The sequence below is a fragment of the Ctenocephalides felis genome, unplaced genomic scaffold (genome assembly GCF_003426905.1).
Source record: "Ctenocephalides felis isolate EL2017-DRISC unplaced genomic scaffold, ASM342690v1 CF-g0.4_SCAFFOLD_01604, whole genome shotgun sequence".
Taxonomy (NCBI): Eukaryota; Metazoa; Arthropoda; class Insecta; order Siphonaptera; family Pulicidae; genus Ctenocephalides; species Ctenocephalides felis.
The window spans coordinates 40,186,520-40,207,982 of NW_020537758.1; the positions used below are offsets into that span (position 1 = coordinate 40,186,520).

General features: G+C 29.0%; 1 protein-coding gene across 2 annotated transcripts in view; it reads left to right on the plus strand.

Moving 5' to 3' along the window:
* The window catches only part of LOC113372573 (E3 ubiquitin-protein ligase Su(dx)-like), a 23,779-nt gene extending 3,228 nt beyond the window's left edge, over positions 1 to 20,551 (plus strand). Inside the window, exons 1-12 of one of the 2 annotated variants that reach the window (XM_026612919.1) lie at positions 6,475 to 6,681; positions 13,276 to 13,441; positions 15,367 to 15,657; positions 16,520 to 16,661; positions 16,825 to 16,978; positions 17,177 to 17,484; positions 17,589 to 17,829; positions 17,996 to 18,242; positions 18,455 to 18,583; positions 18,933 to 19,652; positions 19,780 to 19,976; positions 20,096 to 20,549. In XM_026612919.1, coding sequence (XP_026468704.1) covers positions 13,384 to 13,441; positions 15,367 to 15,657; positions 16,520 to 16,661; positions 16,825 to 16,978; positions 17,177 to 17,484; positions 17,589 to 17,829; positions 17,996 to 18,242; positions 18,455 to 18,583; positions 18,933 to 19,652; positions 19,780 to 19,976; positions 20,096 to 20,365 — 2,757 coding nt within the window. In that variant the 5' untranslated portion in view covers positions 6,475 to 6,681; positions 13,276 to 13,383 and the 3' untranslated portion in view covers positions 20,366 to 20,549. Of the gene's footprint in view, positions 1 to 6,474; positions 6,682 to 13,275; positions 13,442 to 15,366; positions 15,658 to 16,519; positions 16,662 to 16,824; positions 16,979 to 17,176; positions 17,485 to 17,588; positions 17,830 to 17,995; positions 18,243 to 18,454; positions 18,584 to 18,932; positions 19,653 to 19,779; positions 19,977 to 20,095 lie in introns of those variants that run through there. The other variant, XM_026612921.1, reaches the window with a different exon arrangement.
* Positions 20,552 to 21,463: the final 912 nt, after the last annotated feature.

The following is a 21,463-nucleotide window of genomic DNA, read 5'->3' on the forward strand; positions in this document are numbered from 1 at the left end:
TTTACGGCCTTACGACAAATAGTTTGATTTTAAAAATTTATCAAAGTTTGAGAAAATGAGTAGTTCTTTTGACATTTGTTAAAATTAAAATTAGACTATTTACTTTGTATAATGATAGAGTACTTGGTCTTGAACATAATAAACCATTAAAGTCCTGGAAACTGGTTCAATTATAAAAATTATTGATTTTTGAAAATTTGCTTTTAGAAAATACTCCGAATCAAAGTGTTTGTTCGTTTTCAAATATGTGTAATAAATCCGCTCGGAATATTTTTAATGACTCATAAATTAATTTATTTTTTATTGATTAAGTCAATTATTTAAATATCAATTATTTTTTCACTAATTATCAGCTTTTGTGGTTTACATTTTCAATAAAAATATTCAAAGGTTACTTATTGTTACTAGTCTCGTATTAAGTAACAAATAATCTTATTTGAAATGTATATCCTTAGAATAAATATTTATTCTTATTACAGGTACTTATGTACTTACAGGAACAGGAACCATAAAATATGGGTCACCCCTATACTAAAGGGAATTTATGCTCAAGAACTTATTGGACAAAGTTTTTTGATGATTTTTCATTACACCAAGAACGAAATTATCCTGTTGATGAGCTTTCAGGGCGTGTACCACTGGAAAACAACGAAATCTTTGGTTGTAACATCGTAATTTTAGCAAAAAAATGGATTTGTTTTCGCAATTTTCGAAATGTTTTGACTGGTTCCAAAAGATTTTGGGTCGCTGATTTCAAAAATGCTATCTGTTTTTGCATAAACCACATACACCACGCAAAATAATCGAAATCTTTGGTTGCAAAGTAGTTTTTCTTTCAAAATTCGAGTTTTTTTTGCGATTTTTCAAAATGTTTTGATTGGTTTTGATTGATTTTGAGTCGCTGAATTCGAAAATGTTATCCGTTTTTGGATAAATCTATATACCTCTGCAAAAACTCGAAATCTTTGGCTGCAAAATCAAAATTTTACTAATGAAATGAACATTTTTTTTCGCGATTTTCAAAATGTTTTGACCGATTCTGATAGTTTTCGAGTGCTGATTCCGAATATGAAATCAGTTTTTGGAAAAAAAAAATTCTACCCTGTTACCAAATTGAAGTTTGAAAAATTGCCAACTTTGAAGCTGATTTTAACTATGAAGGCGATGATAAATTTATAATTTTTTAGTTTGGTATAAAGATTGTACTTTAGTCTACACAATGCATTCATTAAAATTATCAATTTCATTCATTAAGGGTCTTAAAATTGCATTTGAAAGTCACGATTTGGACCAATTTTGGCTGCTCCTGATAGACTGTTTTTTTATCGGAAAAATAATAAGATTTTTAAATTACACCAAAGTAGGTTTGGTTTACTGCTAACCAGGCGTGAATATGAATTTATTAAAAATTATTCTCCTCCTACTGTTTCTTATCTTTTATATATTTATGTATGTATATATATATATATATATATATACACACATACATTTATATATATATATATATATATATATATATATATATATTATGTAGATTTTTGTAATACTGGCACTCAATAAATTTAATTATTGATCTATATGTCTTATTTATTTACACAGTTTGAAAAATTATTTGTTTCAAATATTTTTTTCAGTTAAATGGGGTTCGAACTGGCGAACCTCGAATCGATATTTTGTCATAAAACGTGACTTAACAACCTCGGCCATTCGCACATTGGCACACTACATTTTTAGGAAACTTATATCTTTCATTTCTGAAATAAGACTTTATATTTTACAAATAGAAAACAGTTCTGTATAACCAATTGGCCGAGATCGTTAAGTGACCACTACGGTTGCTCATTGTTTCTCGGTTCAAATCCCAAAGATGCTTGAAAAATCGAATGTGTAGTTTTTCATAATTATAAAATATTAGTTCAAAATATTAAATTCAGGTGTCGCATTTCGACCTTGACACTTAGTATATTTCTGAAAAATTCAACACTTGACTGTAAGAGAGATACATAAGAGAAGAAAAAAAAAAAAAGAAGAGATAGAGAAGCACTGGGGAAAGAGAGGGGTAGAGGCAGATGATGAATAAGAGAGATGTGTATGATACATATTCTTTATTAAAATTCAATATTAATACAATATAGGAATAAAAATAACTTTATCATCAATAACTTAAATAGCCGAGCGGTTTAAGTGACCGCATACTCGGTGAAATCACTCTGGAGGCACAAGGTGAGACGGATCGAGTCCAGCTGAAGGCAACGACGACCAACTCTGAAGCAGAAAAAATGGAGCAGTGCTGGTGACTGGCTGTTGGCGAGCGCAAAGGGTCCTGAAACGAACACACGAAGTGATGGTCAACCTGAGGTTCATGATGAGAGAGGTTACACGCAGAGGGACACATTGCGGAAGATGCATGCCGAACCCAAAAATCTACCCAAAAACCACAACATGCGAAAAAAAAACACCAAAAAAGGAAAAAAAAATGTGAAAAAAAGGGAAAAAAAGGGAAAGAGGAGGAGGAGGAGGGAGAGGGGGAGGAGAGCCTAAAAAAAAACCCCCTAAGTCCCAGATCAATTTTTCTCTTTTCTGTTCAGCGTTGAAACTTTTTTATGTTTTTTAGTGTTCCCTCACACCAATTCCCAAAACCAACACTCGAATGAAATGAAGTCCACGTTGAAGTTTCACAACGAGAAAAAATTACTGGGACTTAGTTAAAATTTTTAACTTTGTCCCAATAAAATTTTCTCGTTGTGAAATATTCAATGTGAGCCTCATTCATTCGAATGTTGGCTTTGGGATAATACAGCATGCATAAATAACTCGTCTGTCTTAATTGAAAAGGTTTCAGAAAATTTGGAACTTAGAAAAAAATATCAGAAGGACTAATCAAAGGACAAAAAATTATTCGAAAGAATTATAATCAGAAAATTTGGACTTAAAAAAAAATTATTCGAGAGAATTATATAATTAATCGATAAAATGAAATGATATTAATCGAATCAAAATTGTTTATATGACTTGATAAAACATGTGAAACCTTTACAATTAATCGAGACAGAAACAAATGTAGTTGACTTGAATAATATACAAATTTGGAGAAAGCTATAAAAGAAATTCAAACAAAACTTATAAAATGAATTATTAAAAATGTTCAAGAACTTGAAAATTAAAAAATTCAAAACTGTTAAAAGCTCATTGTTATCCTTTAGAAATCGAGTTAAATAATTTTTACAACTTGAATCGAATAAAAACTTGTAAACAAAATTATTTTTGTCTAATCATTCAAGTCAACTCTTTGAAACTTTGATTGCATGTCTTGATCAAAATTGTTTTTAGTAATAAAAGAATAAAAATCTATCATTTAGCTATGCAGCAATATAATTGAATAAATTTAAAATAAAATCACAGTGAAAGACTTTTAAAAGCTGCATTTATTTTACAATTTGGTAAGTCGTATTGAGTATTTGAAATATTGATCAAAACCAACAATCATAAATAAGAATGTACATGCAGTCAATATCGCTACAGGGAAAACACATGATTCTTGATCCTAGAAATGTAATTTAAAAAATTACCGTTTCGGTAGAATAATGAACAAAAAAGTGTTATAAGAAAGAGATTTTTGTAACAAAGTAAATTTGTAATTTGTAACAAAATACCATCAATTTAGGAGTTACCTAAGGAGGGGTGCTAGGGCCCCATCAACAAAAAAGTAGTATGCATACAAAAAGCTGTATTGGTTAACTAATAATTTGGTAACAAATATTTAATTATTTTATTATAGAACAAAAGAATTTCAGATTGACTATTCATGGAATTGTAATAATATAAATACTTTCAATGTCTTTGATACATATGAGATGTACAATTTTATTGATTTAGAACATGTATAAAAGGCACATATAAACAAATGAAAAAAAACTGAATCAAAATGTTTTCCCCACAATAAATTAAATAAAAACATAGTTTTTTACACATATGTCTGCCATATTAATTTAAAATCTTTTATTGGCATAATAGTTGTAGTTGAATAAACAAAAAAAAAATGTATTTATGTATTAAAGATTAATAAAGTATACATGTTTAAAAAAACTATGATGACTCAAATATTATAATATAAACAATATTTTCAGCAGATATATGTATATAACTACAATAATAATGCACGAGCCATAAAATATTCCAGTAAAGTATATACAGACCGCTTTATAAATGATATCGGATAACAAAGGGACAAGTTCTCAATGCACCTTTCAATTAATTTCATTCAATATGAAAAACGAGCATAAAATATATTATTATTGAGAAAAATTATTATTACAAGCATAAAAAGTAGCATGTAATACATGTAGTCAGTAATTGTAAACGTCATTAAGAAAATAAGTTTTAAGTAGTATCTATTTATTTATTTCGTCGTTAGTTCACTTAAGATGATAAACAATATTGTGTTTTGATTTTCAAAATTATTTGACTGCTTCAAATTCAAAATTAAGAAAAACTTAATGGATATATATATATATATATATTTATATATATATATATATATATATATATATATATATGAGTAAGTTCTTGTGGGGCGATACATCAAAGAATAAAAAGCAAAGATTTATAAATTAATCTTTAATTCCAAACGTTTCGACATTCAATTTAATATCATCATCAGTGGATATTAACGTTGGTAGGTTACATCTAGAGAGTGTACACAACACTAGAAATTAGCACTAACATTTACCATTTTTTGTATGATGTAAAAAGACAAATGATAATTTTATTTGAACAAAAATGTGAGTAACGTTAGGTAATTTCTGCCACGACTTCTGTACTTTGCAAGTTCCGAGGCTTATGTGACATTAAATTGAATGTTGAAACCTTTGGAATTAAAGATTAATTTATAAATCTTTGCTTTTATTCTTTGATGTATCGCCCCAAAGAATCAAAATCAACAACTAATACATATATATATATATATATATATATTTATATATATTTATATTTATTTATATATATATATATATATATTAATATATATATAATATTGAATATTTAAAATACTATAAGTGCATAAGATGTAATACGATAAATGCCTGTATATATCAGAAATATATTCTTTGACTCGCTTTGTATAAAACATGCTTTGCACTTACATCGTTAGATATCCTCTACAGCAGCTCCCAGGGCACATAGTCATTACTCGAACGACCTCTGGAGCAACTGCCAGAAATCTCAAGTACTCGATACAAACTCACTACTTTAAAACCACTACATAACTTTGTCTTTTACATGACATATTGCAATTGTCCAAGTAAAGTCTTTACACAATACACAACACACGACTTATGTTAGAGACTTTTGTGAATTTAGAAATCGATAATAACAGATATGAGTTGGAAGTGATAAAGTATAACCTACAAAAGCACATATATAAATGGTACATTTTATAATGGCATATATATAAATAAAGGATACATTGACGCTGTAAATAAATTGTTTAACTATAAAATTGTTACAAGTCGTTCAATATACTATTGTCATATACATACATTGTCATTTCATAATATGTATATTGAACAACTTGTAACAGATAACACATAATGCTAATTTAGGTTTCCATATTTTAGATTTTAAATTAACACACTGATAATGAGACAAACCTAATCTCGAAACGTTTGTAAAATTATTTAATAAATTAGTGCAAAAGAGAGTGTTGTTTGTTCATATTTTTCCATATATATATATATATATATATATATATATATATATATATATATATATATATTTGACAATTGCATATATGATTATATATAAAGGATACATTGGAATCTGTGAATAAAGCATTTAATTATAAAATTGATTAGAATTAAAGAGAGAATTATCATAGGACTTCCGCACATATCTGTTCTAAAAACATATCCAATTGATGAGCATAACTATTAGAACAATGTGATGCATAAATTAATTAAATCTATTTGGGAATTTAATCAAAAACACGAATTAATTAGCGTGCACGCCTATTTTACAAAAACCTCCATTACACTTCAACTGTCTGTCACTGACAAATGTCAGTGCTGTCACCATGAGCAAAGTGACCTGACGTCGAAAGCGCGAAATTCAAATTAAATTCAGGCTAACTAACAAAATTAATAACTAATTATGTATTCTTAACACCAAATTCCACAATATGGTGCATAAATTAATCAAACCCAATTAGAAATTTAATCAAAACACGAATTCATTAGAGTGCACGAGTATTTCAAAAACCTCAGTTGAAATTGAACAAATACGAACATGATATATTTAGCACTAATGTGACTATTTCCTAATGTTCTTTGATTTTAAGAGAACTTATTTATTTATAAACGTTTTCACAAAAGTTTCAAATGTCTTATATTTAAATTATTCCAGGCATACTTCAATGTTGGCTCTTCTTATTTAATCATGTGCCCTTGCAAAATTCATGCAACTTCATGGCAGTGGCCATGACGTCTTCGTGATAATAGTGAATTATAAGTCAGAAAGATTAAATTTATTGTTTTTTGTTGAGTTTTTCCCTATAAAAATAAAAGTGAAAAAAAATCGTAACTTCTTTAATAATGTAAGCCTATAGAATAATGTGTTATTGTGTATTAAACTTCATGCAGCTCAAAATGATTGACATTCGATAAATATGTGTGTTACATTTTTGACGTAAGTGTTTTACAATTGCAATTTTATTAAAATTAATATTTCTTTCATTTTTCTGCTTTCATTGTAAATTATAATAACACATTTGTCCTGCTGTATGAGTATAATCTATTCTCACAATGATAGCCAAAATGTTAATTAAAACGAATAATGAAATTTAATTTACAACAATTTTCTACAAATGCTTTCTTATTCTAATTCACATATTTTTGGTTTGATAAAAATATTAATTTTATCGATAGAGTATGATAATTAATAAAATATATTCTATGCAAGAAACAAAATTTAAATTTTTTTATATGATATCATTATTCTGTAAAGCAAATTTATTTTGTCTTCCATATGAATATCAATATAATTTTTTTTTAATTATTTGACGTTATAGTGATTACTTGTATATGATTGCTTTTAGGTACATTATTTGGCAATTATTGATTCATAATTATTTATAATCGCAAAGTTATAGATTATCAGTGTTTTCGTATAAATGCGAGATATCTTAATATATTCTAAATTTGAATTGTTTTTTAATACAATTTGTCGCATTTGATAGTGACAGTTTTATCTTAAAACACTATTCACATTATTATCTTTTTTGAAGTAATTTCTCATACTAAAAGTAAATTACTAGTATTTTATTATCAAATTATCAAATTATTTCCTTTTCTGTAATACACTTTGATATACCGTTTAAAAACTATCAATATTATTAAAGCCAATAATAATTTATTAAAAGTTATTTAAATGTACTCTTGTTATTTATTTGTTTATTTTTCATTCGGAATATAATATACTTCAGCAGAAAATACTTTCGAAATAAATACTTCTTAAATTCTTAGAATTGTTGATGTATCATGCCTCCCCAAATATCTTGGCAGTTACACAACCGCATTTTGTAATTTGATTATTTATCACATTATACTCCAGTAAAATAATCAAAACAACCAGCTCAATCTGGTGTAATGTACTAATATATTGCACTAATATAAATAAATTTAACCATTTTACTGCATTTTTGTATAGTTTTTAGAAACTTGCCACAATTATTTGTTATAAATTAATTACGTGGAGCATTTTCATTTTTCTTTGTCAAGACATGGTCTTAGCTTTCTCAATCAAGGATCGTGTTGTTGAACTTTAGTTTTCCATAATAATCCAAACATTCATCTTTCTCCCAATGAAAAATTTCAAGTGTTTTCCATTGCTTCGTTAGCTAGTCAGCCTCCATATCGGTGACTGCATTAGCCTTGCTGATCACCTCACCTGAATTTTATGTTGTCGATATTGGATCAATCGAACCTTTACCTTTTTTTCCATCTAGTAGTAACTAGATACTAGTTATTCAGGATCCACCTGTGCTCTTTTTCCTGAACTTTTCGTATACAGCTTTGAATACTGCCTTTTGATCTATTTGTTTGAGATTGTTAGAATAATATTTTTCATTACTTATCTGTTAACTTCTGATTTCCCCAAAATTGAAACTGTTCTGGGTTTGTTCTCAAGTAGTAGTGACAACGGTTTTTACTTGGAAATATAGGTATAAATATTTCCTGGTGAAAATAGCCCTTGCCTGCATTAACCAATAATCGTCCTATTACAGATATTGTAATAATAATTCCACACAGATATGGGACAACTGTTTGGGTTGCAATCTGTAGAGTCGACTAATATTAAGTCAAATCAACACAACGGCTTTTAGAACTCTTGAGATCTGATCGCTGTTCAAAATACTAGTGGGGTGCATGGCATCGTGTCTTGAGGCAAATTGCTGGAACTTCCCGTACCGTAATTAAAAATCTTGGTACGGAATCCAAAAAAAATTACACAAAATGTGTACACATTATTAAAATCTCTATAAAATACCTGATAATTTGATGTACATATATCCAATAAACATTTTTGACCGCCAAATTACATTTTTTAACTTATTTTCTTTTTTGAGAGTCCATACCCGCTGGACCTGCCTTCCCAAAAATTTAATCAGTTCTTCATCTTGTCAATACAAGTAAAATGTTTTTTTGAATTATTAAAATCGGACGCTCTATTCTCTTAAAAACTGAGTTACCGTTTTTGGCACTTCTTGTCCCGTATCTTCCGAACGGTTAGGCCTGCCTGCGCCAAAAACTAATCAGCACGTCTCCTTATCAATACGAATTGAATGTTTTTTGAATTATTCAAGTCGGTTGATCGGTGTTCCCGAAATCGCCGAAGAAAATTCATATCCGTACATACACACACATCATTTTATTCTAAGGTATGCCGAAATATTTAGGAACCTTTGAAACGTAAAGATATATTAAGCTATTACTATACCTTACCCTACGGGAAGTTAAAAAATTAGTTATTTTGCATAAAGGTATTTTAAACAGCTTCATTTGAGATATGAAGGAATCCCTTTTGAGATATATAGGGCACAATACCAGCGTTCTGCTTTTGATATCATGCAATAGGGATATCCATCATTTTCACTTGAAATTACAGATCTGTTTACAATTGCAACATTTTATTTTGGTAATTTACTGTGAAAAAATAAAGTCAAAATATTTATTAAATGGAAGTTTTATGTATGTAAAATATCATCTGTTTGATATAAATATGATAAATTATCCATGCGAAACGTTGATTGGAGTGGGATATAAAATGAAAATAATATATGTGACTAGGTGCACTAGCAAAGGCAAAAAATGCTTTACGAAAAATTTTAATTTGAACGGAATAGAATTTTGAATTTGTTTGAATTTTTTAATTATAATTTTGAATTATACGTTATAATCTCAACTTGTGATAATATAAAGTTAGATATTATGCATCATTGACCTTCTTACTAAAATTGATATTTCGTTTTCAAGTTGACAAACGCTTTCGTTCAATGAGCCATTGGATATCATTATATGATCAATACATGTAAAATAAATAGTATCCGATCGTTGAATATTTAATAAACGTTGCTTAGGGAATATGTAAAAGAATGCTATCATGTTCGGGTGTAAATCTAAAAAAAATGTTTGTTCAATCCTTGCCGTTGATGTATTTATTAGATCTATTGCAAATTGAGTAATAATTTCGAACTCATTTTAAATTTTATTAATTGTACTTTATATTGATATTATATTTATGAACAATATATAATATATGCAGTTAATATTAGGTTGTCAAATATCTCTCTTCCGCCTTTTGCTATTGGTTTATATACAATATAATACAAAAAGGCGGAAGGGAGATATTTGAACCTAATATATGTTATATATATTTAATTTTTCTGATTGCAAAATTCTAAGAACAAGAGAACTGATGGTCACAATGTGCTGTGGTTTGCTCTACTGTTGATATTATATAACTTTCAAATTGATTTTCAATTGTGTTATGAGTAGAGACAAATATATGAGAGACAAGATTATGATTAATATGTAATTATGATTGAAGATATAAGAATCATGATCTATATTATCGATTGAATTTTATATAATTCACATTTTATATTCACGTCTATTTTTGCGATTAATTCTGTAAATTCAGAAAGTTTTAATTAGATTCCCATATTGAACACCTTGATCTAACAACGTTTTTGCTTGAAAATATAGATGAAAATATGTTTTGCAATTAAAATAACCCACATTGCAGCATTAATAAAAAGTCATATGCATTAGAATTTAACAAAATAATAAATATATGAAATAGAGATAGGACAACCTTGTTGTCTTGTTGTTATCATATATAAAGCCACGTTATCAAGAAGTCGTCATATTAGCTAATAGGGCTTTTTAAGTTTTGATTGCTGTTAACAATTAACAAAAAAATTACATTTATTACGAATTTCATACAGAATTGTTAACTTAATATGATTGAAAAATATTTTATACTTTATTTAGTCAAACTATAGTTTTTTTGAAAATCATATTTGTTGACTTTACTATTAATCCTCGAGCTAAACCGTTTAAAACTAGTCGTACGTACATTTTCCACAATAAAATTTCCGAATTGATATAATGAAAAACTGGTCCTATACTATATCTAAATAACAATAACAAAATCCTATATTTTTTCTAAGCTTTTATTAAGACAAAGATTTTCGCATTCGAAAATATCTATCAACTGTTCTAGATACGAAGTTTAGAACGCTATTCTGTAGATGATTTCTCACTTCGAGTAATATTGCTAGCAATCGTAGTATAAGATACATTATATGTATTTTAAATATCTCTTATTGCAACAACTATGCAATTAAACAATATAAGTGTGGAAAGTGACATAAATTGTTTGTTATTTTATGCTTGAAGAATTATATTCTATACAATAACACACGAAGTACACGCACTCATGATTTTTCAGAAACTTCAAAACTGTACCACTTTCTCTGCTCGGCTGATCTCAGTTTCTTAATCTTGCAGAAATATTATAATGTTATCTGTATCTCATGAATTTGGTATGTTTAAAAATTTAAAATTACTGATGGGTTTTGATGTTATTTGTTCATACAGTATGAATTATTAAAATATATCTGGCTTGTGTATCGGTTCATTTTAGAAAGTAGTTTTCTTTATGATGCAGTTTGAGAGTCGTACTTGTGATAGCAGGATTGTTTTATAGTAATAAAAGCACAGAAGTTGTTATTTCAAGCTTTCTATTTTATTGTCTTTTTTTATTTGCTTCTAAAGTCTTAGAATATAATTTTACTCTCCCGATCCGCAAATCCTATGATAAGCAAAACCGATGGCTTAAAAACTCGATGGTACATCTTCCACAATGAAATTGACATGACTTTGAAAAACTGGTCTCATTGGACCTGACCTTTCTCTTATGCCGGTTAATAATTTTTTCTTCTGGTTTTTGGTTTTTGTACCATTTTTACATTTCGCATTTAAAAGCTCACCAGGGCTCGCCCGTAAGTAACGGTTGAGAGCGACGGGACTTGTTTCAGAGGTCCCGGGTTCGATACCCTCTTCGAGCAGCCTTCGAGCAGTGACAACGATTTTCACTTGGAAATATAGATAGCAATATGTTTCCAAATGAAAATAGCCCTCACCCGGCATTGCTGCATCATTAAAAATACTCGCCCTATTACAGAAATTGTAATAATAATATATCATATAGAGATGTGATAACTGATTTGGTTGCTATCTGTCAAACAGACTAGTATTAAGTCAAAATCAGCACAACAGCTTATAGAACTATTAGGTTCTGATTGCTGTTCAAATAATAATAAAAAAAATCATCAACTAAAAACTGTTACTGTTGCATAATTAGACTTTATCAAAGCATGTAATTATTATACATATACAAGATTCGAGGTTGGGTGAACAAATGAAAATCTCATGTGGAAAAGGCACATAATTCTTTTCCAAATAAGCTATTACTACTTTTAATAAATTAGGAAATTTTAGTTTTACACCATCATGCACAATCTATACCTCAGTAATTTTCATAGCATTTAACACAATGGCTAATGAAGCAGTCAAAGCCATGACATACTTTTATTAGAAATTTATACTTATTTTCATAATATATATATATATATATATATATATATATATATATACAATACTTGTAGTTGATTTAATTTATATTATCGCGCATGCATTTTGTAGTTACATTAACACTTAATTTAATTAACAATTATTCATTTAATTGCTAAATTTTGCTCTTATAGTCCAGTCATTATAGTATAAGTTCACCTCGGAATTTGAGATACCCAGCTGTAAGTCTGTAAATACTTGTAAATATATTGACACCCTAAAGTTGTCTCAAAACCTACATATGGTAGGGTGTCCAATATACAAGTATTTACAGGCTTACAGCTGGGTATCTCGAATTCCGAGATTCTTACCTAATTTAAGCTTAAATGACTGGACTATTAATATTTGCTTCAATTAATATATTGATATTTAAAAAAAGTTCTATCACAATTTTATTATATAAATTTTTATAATTATACACATATTTTTCAAATATACCGTTTAAAAAAATATTTTTTTTTATAATTCCTTATTCAGAACAAGTTAGTTTCATAATTGTTGCGATAAGTCGTTGAAGCCATTCAAATAGTTATATTATTCTTACCTAATTTTTTATCACAAAATCCGCAATTATTTATCTGTTATTATTATTTTGCTTTCAAACATTTTCTATTTTCAAAAGTTTTCTTTATAATCACTATTGTTGTCGTTTTAAAGTTTTGTGCTATTTTTATCTAAATTTTAATTTATTTGTTCTTCTAATACTTGTTTTTAAAACGGAAAGTTATAGCAATTTGTCTTAAGAAGGCACAATGCCATACAAATTTCAATAATTACGAATGCAAATATTATAATGCAGATAACAATGAGTTGTTGAATGGAAACAATAATAAACGCAATATTCAAACATATTGAATGTGAATCACAATTACTAGGAAAACGATTTGTAATTGTTGATCTAACTTGCATTTCGTTTTTGAGGTTTGTTCAGTGATCAATCCAATTCTCTAATTTAAATAATCAATCTAATTTTAATAATCATTTCATTAACAAAATCCAAATTAAATTTTTTGCATATTAATTTAATTTTGTACTTATATATTTATTCAATATTAAAATAAATATATATCTCTATTCTAAATAGGCACTCAAAACAACAATTCATTTTCAACGATATATCATCTTCAGCCCCTCGACGTCCGCCACCATGAACTATGACCCTGCATATTGAGACCTGGCCAGTACTGATATAATGTCTGATAATAACGTTGTTACCATCACGACTGGATTTCATCAACTATGCATTACCAGTAAGTATAATTCTTCTTTGTCTAATTAATACAATAAGGGCAATGGGACATAGAGCATTAATAAATAGTTAAACAAAATCTTATGTTATTAATAAAACTAATTTATCGAAACGATTTGATCTCTATAATCAGATGTCCATCACATCAAACTTCTGGTACCAATGATTTCCAATCAGACATAACTCAAAGCCCTTTGGGCTTGGGTACTCTATTATTAATGTATAGCACTTATAGTGTTATAGATGCCCAAGATAACAAGCATGGTATATAAGACCTTATACTACGTTATTTCATCAGATTATACATATTAACCATTTGGTAAATAATAGAAAATATTATTGACTCATAAAAATGTGACTCACGTGAGATTCTGCGTCAATTCATAAATATGTTTGTTATTTTGCAATATTGTTGATAGATTTATAAACAATATCTTGTTTGTTTGTTATTGGATTGATTAATGATAGATAATATAATAACAAGCTAAAATAATTTAAATATGTTTTTCTATGCATTGCATGCCATACATACGATTTTTATTAGCAATAATAAAATAATAGAATAGATGTGACGACTATCATTCACGATTATATTCTAAAATAACAGAAATAGATTTAATGCCATTAATAAGAGATAGGACAACCCTATTGTCTTTTTAAAATGGGTTGTCATATATAATAATAAGTCGTCACATTAGCTTATAGGGCTCTTTAAGTTTTGATTGCTGTTAATAATTTAACAAAAAAGATTACATTTGTTACGAATTTCATACAGGATTGTTAACTTAAACATTGATTGACAAAATATTTTATACTTTGTTTAGCTTGTTAAACTATAATTTTTTTTTTGAAAAATATATTTGTTGCCTTTATTATTAATCCTCGAGCAAAACCGTTACACTCGACGTTCATTTCACACATTAAAACGAATTGAATTATTGAAAAACTGGTCCCAATCCCCGGCTATTTCAACAGCATATTTTGGATATCTATTATATAAAAATAAGTCGGGTTTTCCTTCCTGACGAAATAACTCCAGAACGCACGAACCGATTTCGACGATTTTGCATTCGTTGGAAAGGTCTCGGACTCCGTGAGGTTTATAGCAAAGAAAGTTGAAGAAAGATTTCAACAGAAAAGCGGAAAACACCTTTTCTTTTTTCACATACAGCGTCATCTCTGATACTTAGCATGTACTACAAAATATTTTTTGTTTGACTGCTACCCATTGTTTTCAAACCGGCATTGTGTTCACTGTGAAATTGTGCAAAAAAATAAGTTATTCGTTTCCTAACATTTCAATTGGAAACCATCAATCAAATCACGTGTATTGTGCAAATTTTTATTCAATTTCAACAGCAGGCATTTTTTTTTCATCTTTTAATCACCAAACGAAATGTTACATAAAAATGAATCCATCTGGTGGTGAAACGGAGTTCGCCCGGTTTGCTAGTTCTCTATATAACAATAACAAAATCCTATATTTCTTCTATGCTTTTATTAAGACAAAGATTTTTGCATTCGAAAATTGTCAATTTTTAAATATTGTAGATACATTTATAAACAAGATCTTGTTTGTTTGTTCAGTTATTGAATTGATAAATGATAGATAATATAATAACATGCTAAAATAATTCAAATTTTTTCTATGCATTTGATTAGCAATAATAAAATAATAGAATAGATTTGACGACTAACATATACAATTATATTCTAAGATAACAGAAATAGCTTTAATGCTATTAATACCATTGTACATCTTTTGGCTTTTATACGAGGTTCTTTAAAAAATTATTTACATTGCGATGCTTCTTAGGAAAACATTAGATCGTGTACTCCATGAAATATTTCATAATATTTTTGAAACACTGTTAAAATAAAATTTACTTCAAATTATTATAATTTTTCCGAATTTTATTATTCCAGTCGAATGTGCTCATATCCGTACGGGTAGTTTTTTAAAACCAAACCCGTACGTGGAGGTTACAGTTGACGATCACAAGCATTCCCGCAAAACAGAAGTTGTTAAGAACACTTATCAGCCGAAATGGAACGAAGAATTCACTGTTTTGGTCACGCCCACTTCTTATCTGCACTTCCGTCTACTGGATCACAACAGCTTCCGGAAAGACGCGGTCATCGGAGAAAAACGGCTCAACTTGTATCAGATTTTGACCCATTATCATGGAAGATGTGACAATTTGGAAGTTACTTTGGGTAAGGAATAGTAAATTAACATGATTTTTTCTTAGGAACGACCTAGGAAAGATATTTGGAAGAAATAATTAGTAACTGCTATTGTAGACACTTCAAAAATTATCCAATCCAGTATCATAATTTTAATTGATTACAATTTTGTAATCTCTAAATTATAGGTTGGTGTTTTACCAAATAAATCGCATTTTCTAATCTATGAAACTGAACTTTCAAACAGTGTGCGATGTTTGGCGCAAATTCTGAATTCGATTCAATAAAATAAAAGCAAACAGATTCATGAATGAATTATTAACACCATTATGAGCCAGATAGATTTATTGTTTTCGAAAGATAGCGACTTTTTCGAACTCAAGTACATCGATTTTTAAATGCTCACACCATTGATAAGAGAGATAACACAGTGCATTACACATTAACATTTATATGATATGATTACATTTAAATAATTTCACTATAACAAATTATGAATTTTGATGAAGTCTACAAAACTCATTTAGTTTTGTTTTCTAACCCTGATATGGTTTAATTTTCCTCATGAAATACCATTACCAGCTAATGTGAAATTTTGAGTAAAATTGAATCTTAATTACTATTTTTCGAGTTTTAAAGCAGCCTTCCTTTTTCTACATTAATTTCCATCAATGAGATTAAACGAAATATTTTTTTAGACTACATTTTTATATATAGTACATATTTAACTCAAATTCTTGACCTCGCTATTTCACAATGTATAATAAAGTGTACTATGCGATTTTAAGGTACATCATGTAGTGTGCAATTTATTTTAATGTTTTTATTACATATAAGTTTGTTAAACATAAATTTTTATTCTTTCATTATAAAAAAATATTTATTTTTACAGATTTATTATCCGATTCTAAAAGTATAAGCCCTCATAACAAAGTTGGAGAGTTGGTTACATTATTTGATGGACTAAGAGTTGACTTGAGCACAATAGTGGTACCTGAATCTATACGTAATGCTACAGTCACAAATTCAAACAGGTAAAATTATTTATAAAAACTAGAGTTCCATAACATTTGATTTTGATTTTGATTTTTTTATTCACAGTATGCTCCAAATTAAAACAGATATGCTGGCATGAACTAATAATTGATATTTTATTTAGCTTTTTTTAATGATTTTTTTTAATATACTCTTGTACAGAGATTCAACATCAAATAGGAGTGTTTTGAATGAAGGCGTCCATGCAAGAATGCGATTAAGAGGTTCAGAGAATCCAATTGCAGTTCCTTCGCATAACCAATTGTCTCAAGCTTTATCTCATAGAGGTAGCATTTCGGGCATGCTTCAAGCACAGGTATTTATTTAGTTTAATGTCTAAAATAGCTAATTTTGATGTTAAAACATATGTATAAAATCTTATTGTTTGAAATTTTGATTTCATAAATCAAATAAAAAACAGACATATGATCATTAGCCATTATTTTTGGATCTAAAAGTATAAATTAAGTGTGTGAACATTGTGAGGCAAAATATAATATAATTTTTGTTACAGCCGGTTGCGATGCCTATGCCTATGCCCATGCCGACAACATCTTCTCGTTCTTCCGTGCATTTGCAGCAAGTTCCAGGTCCTCCTTTGGGTCATCCTCCACTTGTTGGTCCTAATGTAACACCCTTAACAAATGGAGCCTCAGAGCCGCCTGTGACAAATGGAAATGGAGCATTAAATGCCGTCAGTACCAGCACTGCTGCAGGAACCGCCAATGGAACCCCAGGTGTGAATCCTACTTCAGCTAGCAATGGTGTTGAAGAAACAATGCCTTCAGGATGGGAAATGAGATATGATGTTTATGGAAGAAGGTTTGTAAAAATTTTGTTTGCATATAGTTTTAAATTATGCCATTTTGGAAATTTGGTGTTGCCTCTAAAAATGATATTTTACTTCAAACAAAAATAATTTCTAGATATTATGTTGATCACAACACTCGTTCAACGAGTTGGGAGCGCCCTCAGCCTCTTCCTGCTGGATGGGAGATCCGCCGAGACCCCCGAGGGAGAGTATACTATGTTGATCACAATACACGATCCACCACATGGCAAAGGCCTAGTCCGGAACGATTACAACATTATCAACAATGGCAAGGAGAACGCGCACATGTGGCACAACAGGCGAATCAAAGGTTTCTCTATCCTGCACAAGCGCAGGTAAGAACACAATCTTGTTCATAAAAGATGAAGATCTATAGAAAAGTGATGCTACTTAAAAAAGAAAAAATATTTATGTACCAAGTGATAGGCTTGTGTGAATTTGTTTGGTCTATATTTACAATGTAGTTAGTTTCTCTATTTTAAAAGTATATTTTTATTATAGGCATCCGGCGCTCCCGGTGTATCTGGCGCTGCTGCTGGATCATCTGGCTCACCTCCCTTAATAACCGCGCCTTCTGTTTCAATGCCTACCACAGCAGCAATGGCAATGGCTGGAACTGTGCCAGACGATTCTGATACTCTAGGGCCTCTGCCTGCAGGATGGGAGAAACGTGTCCAGCCAGAAGGACGTGTATATTTTGTTAATCATAAAAACAGAACTACGCAATGGGAAGATCCTAGAACACAAGGCTAGTATTTATTTTTTTGAGTATTATAATTAATAGCTTGAAAACTTCTTCCAATGTATACACATCCGATATAAACTGCATTTTTCTGAATAAAATAGTGAATTGACAAAAACTTCAATCTAAAATTCAATTAAAGAATGAAGATAATTATGTGAATATGGTTCTTTTATAATTATCATAAATTTTAATTAAATGATATTCATTGTGAATAGGTCAAGAATCGAGTGCTCCAGATGACCCTCCATTGCCTCCTGGATGGGAGATTAGACATACAGAAGATGGCGTTCAATACTTTGTTGATCACAACACTAGGACTACTACATTCCAGGATCCAAGGCCAGGTAGTTAAAACTATATATTTTTGAGGAAACTATTTTATAATTGAAATTCGCTGTTCACTTTTTTTTAATTATATCGGTTTGCATATAAAGTTTTCTATCAATTGCTGTATTACTATTTTTTTTAATTTTCTTATATGATTTTGCAATCTGTTTTTTTTTTGTTGTTAATGTTTTCAGTTTGTGAAAATATGTTTGACAACAGTTTTAATTAAAGCTATGTAGGATTTTGCTATAGATTTACAAATTTATAATTCAATTTTTAACTTTCCGAAAGAAAAGTTTTATATATAATAGTATAAGATATAATTTGTTGAAGCTTTAATTAGTCAAACTTTTCGTTTTATTTCAGGTGCTCCAAAAGGACCGAAAGGTGTTTACGGTGTTCCACGGGCGTATGAGCGTTCATTCCGCTGGAAATTATCCCAGTTTCGATTTTTATGTCAAAGTAATGCTTTGCCATCTCATATAAAAATAACTTTAACTCGACAAACTCTTTTCGAAGATTCTTATCACCAAATAATGCGGCTGCCTGCATATGAACTTCGTCGGCGATTGTATATAATATTCCGCGGTGAAGAAGGTTTAGACTATGGTGGCGTATCTAGAGAATGGTTTTTCTTACTTTCCCATGAAGTACTGAATCCTATGTACTGTTTGTTCGAATATGCGAATAAAAATAATTATAGTTTACAAATCAACCCGGCAAGTTACGTAAACCCGGACCATTTATTATATTTCAAATTTATCGGTCGATTTATCGCGATGGCCCTATATCATGGAAGATTTATCTATTCGGGATTCACAATGCCTTTTTATAAACGAATGCTTAATAAAAAATTGACCATGAAAGATATAGAATCTATTGATCCAGAATTTTACAATTCTCTCATCTGGATAAAAGATAATAATATTGACGAATGCGCATTAGAGTTATTCTTCGGGGTAGATTTTGAAGTCTTGGGACAAGTTATACATCATGAACTGAAAGATAGTGGTGATAAAATTAGAGTTACTGAAGAAAATAAAGAAGAATATATAAGGCTTATGACTGAATGGAGAATGACCAGAGGTAATTACACATTAAATAATTAATTGCATTATACATATTAAATTGTAAAGTAAGTTATACTTATTTTTATTGATTTAAGTGAAAGAATTTTCAGTATATCTTATGTTTTTTATTCTCTATTTTCTAGGTATAGAAGATCAAACCAAGGCTTTCCTGGATGGATTTAGTGAAGTGGTACCATTAGAATGGCTCAAATACTTTGATGAGCGTGAACTTGAACTGATGCTCTGTGGAATGCAGGAAATAGATGTTGACGATTGGCAAAGAAATACTATTTACCGTCATTATACAAGAAACAGTAAACAAATTGTATGGTTTTGGCAGGTAGGTGTATTATAAAGACTAAATAGATTTATTATTTAATATAGCTTATTGTTGATGATAAAACTGAAACACACTGAATTAGAATGTAATAATATTAATAGCTTATTGTTTGTTTTTAGTTCGTACGTCAAACAGATAACGAAAAACGGGCACGTTTGCTCCAATTTGTTACTGGAACCTGTCGTGTTCCAGTAGGAGGTTTTGCCGAATTAATGGGTTCCAACGGACCGCAACGATTTTGTATAGAAAAAGTGGGCAAAGACACCTGGTTACCGAGGTCTCACACCTGTTTCAATAGATTAGATCTACCCCCCTACAAAAGTTATGACCAGATGGTCGAAAAACTAAATTATGCTATTGAAGAAACAGAAGGCTTTGGTCAAGAATAAATACGAGAGAGGTTAGAGCTTAGTTTTTAAATAATAGCTATGTTTTAGTATTTAACTATGCTATGAGCAGGGTCAATCAAATACAAATAGATTGTTTTTGTAAATCGTTGCATGAAATTCTCAAGGAAAAATACTTCAGATTTATTCAAGCATATTGAATCTTTAAAAGTTTGATCTTTAACAAATTTTATCACCGTTTTTTTTGATATCAGAACTTTATAAGCTATAAATAGCAATTTGTATTCTATTTTCATCCGATTATTTATTCATTTCCATAACAATAAATATTATTTGTTCTCGAGATTTAAATGTAAAATTATTGAATAACATTTGAATTTACTAATAAAACTCGTATTCATTGTATAGTTAATATATTATCAAACCTATCACAAATATGTAATATAAAAGATATTGTGAATTGTATGTATAGTTTTTAGTATATAGCCTTAATCATGGACTATAATATAAATATAATATTAAGTGTTAAATTTATAAATATAGGCGTATTTTGAAGCTTGGATGAATAACAAGACCAATAATATAAGAATGTTTTCATGTTGGCTGAGATATGGTTATAAATTATAACCTTTTATCCTTTGTGATAATTCATTTTAATTAATTTAATATAGCAAGTTTCTTTAGATAGGCGATTTCAATTAAAAGTAATAGTTTTTGCACATAATAAATGAGTTGCACAAACATTGATTTTAAATTTTCCAAAAAATGTTAAGAAATTTAATAGGATATCATGTTGCAAATATATTGCACAAAATTTGTTATTATTTATTTATCCAGTTATTATAAGATATAGAATATTATGACCATGATAAATGGTATATTTTAATGCGATTTTTAAACGTATTTACTTGTTTTTGTGAATAGACTATATATGCATATATAAATAAATATTATAAAATGCATCAACGTAAACGTTTTAGGGGTAACAAAACAACTTAGACGTATTTATACTTTCAGAAAATGTTTCTTTTTTAAACATTTTCAAAATTCTGACCCAAATTTCGTGTTTGTAGTTTTCTAATCAACTTTCCAATTTCATCAACTTTGTACCTTTGTAAAGAAAGCAAACTCTTCTCGAAA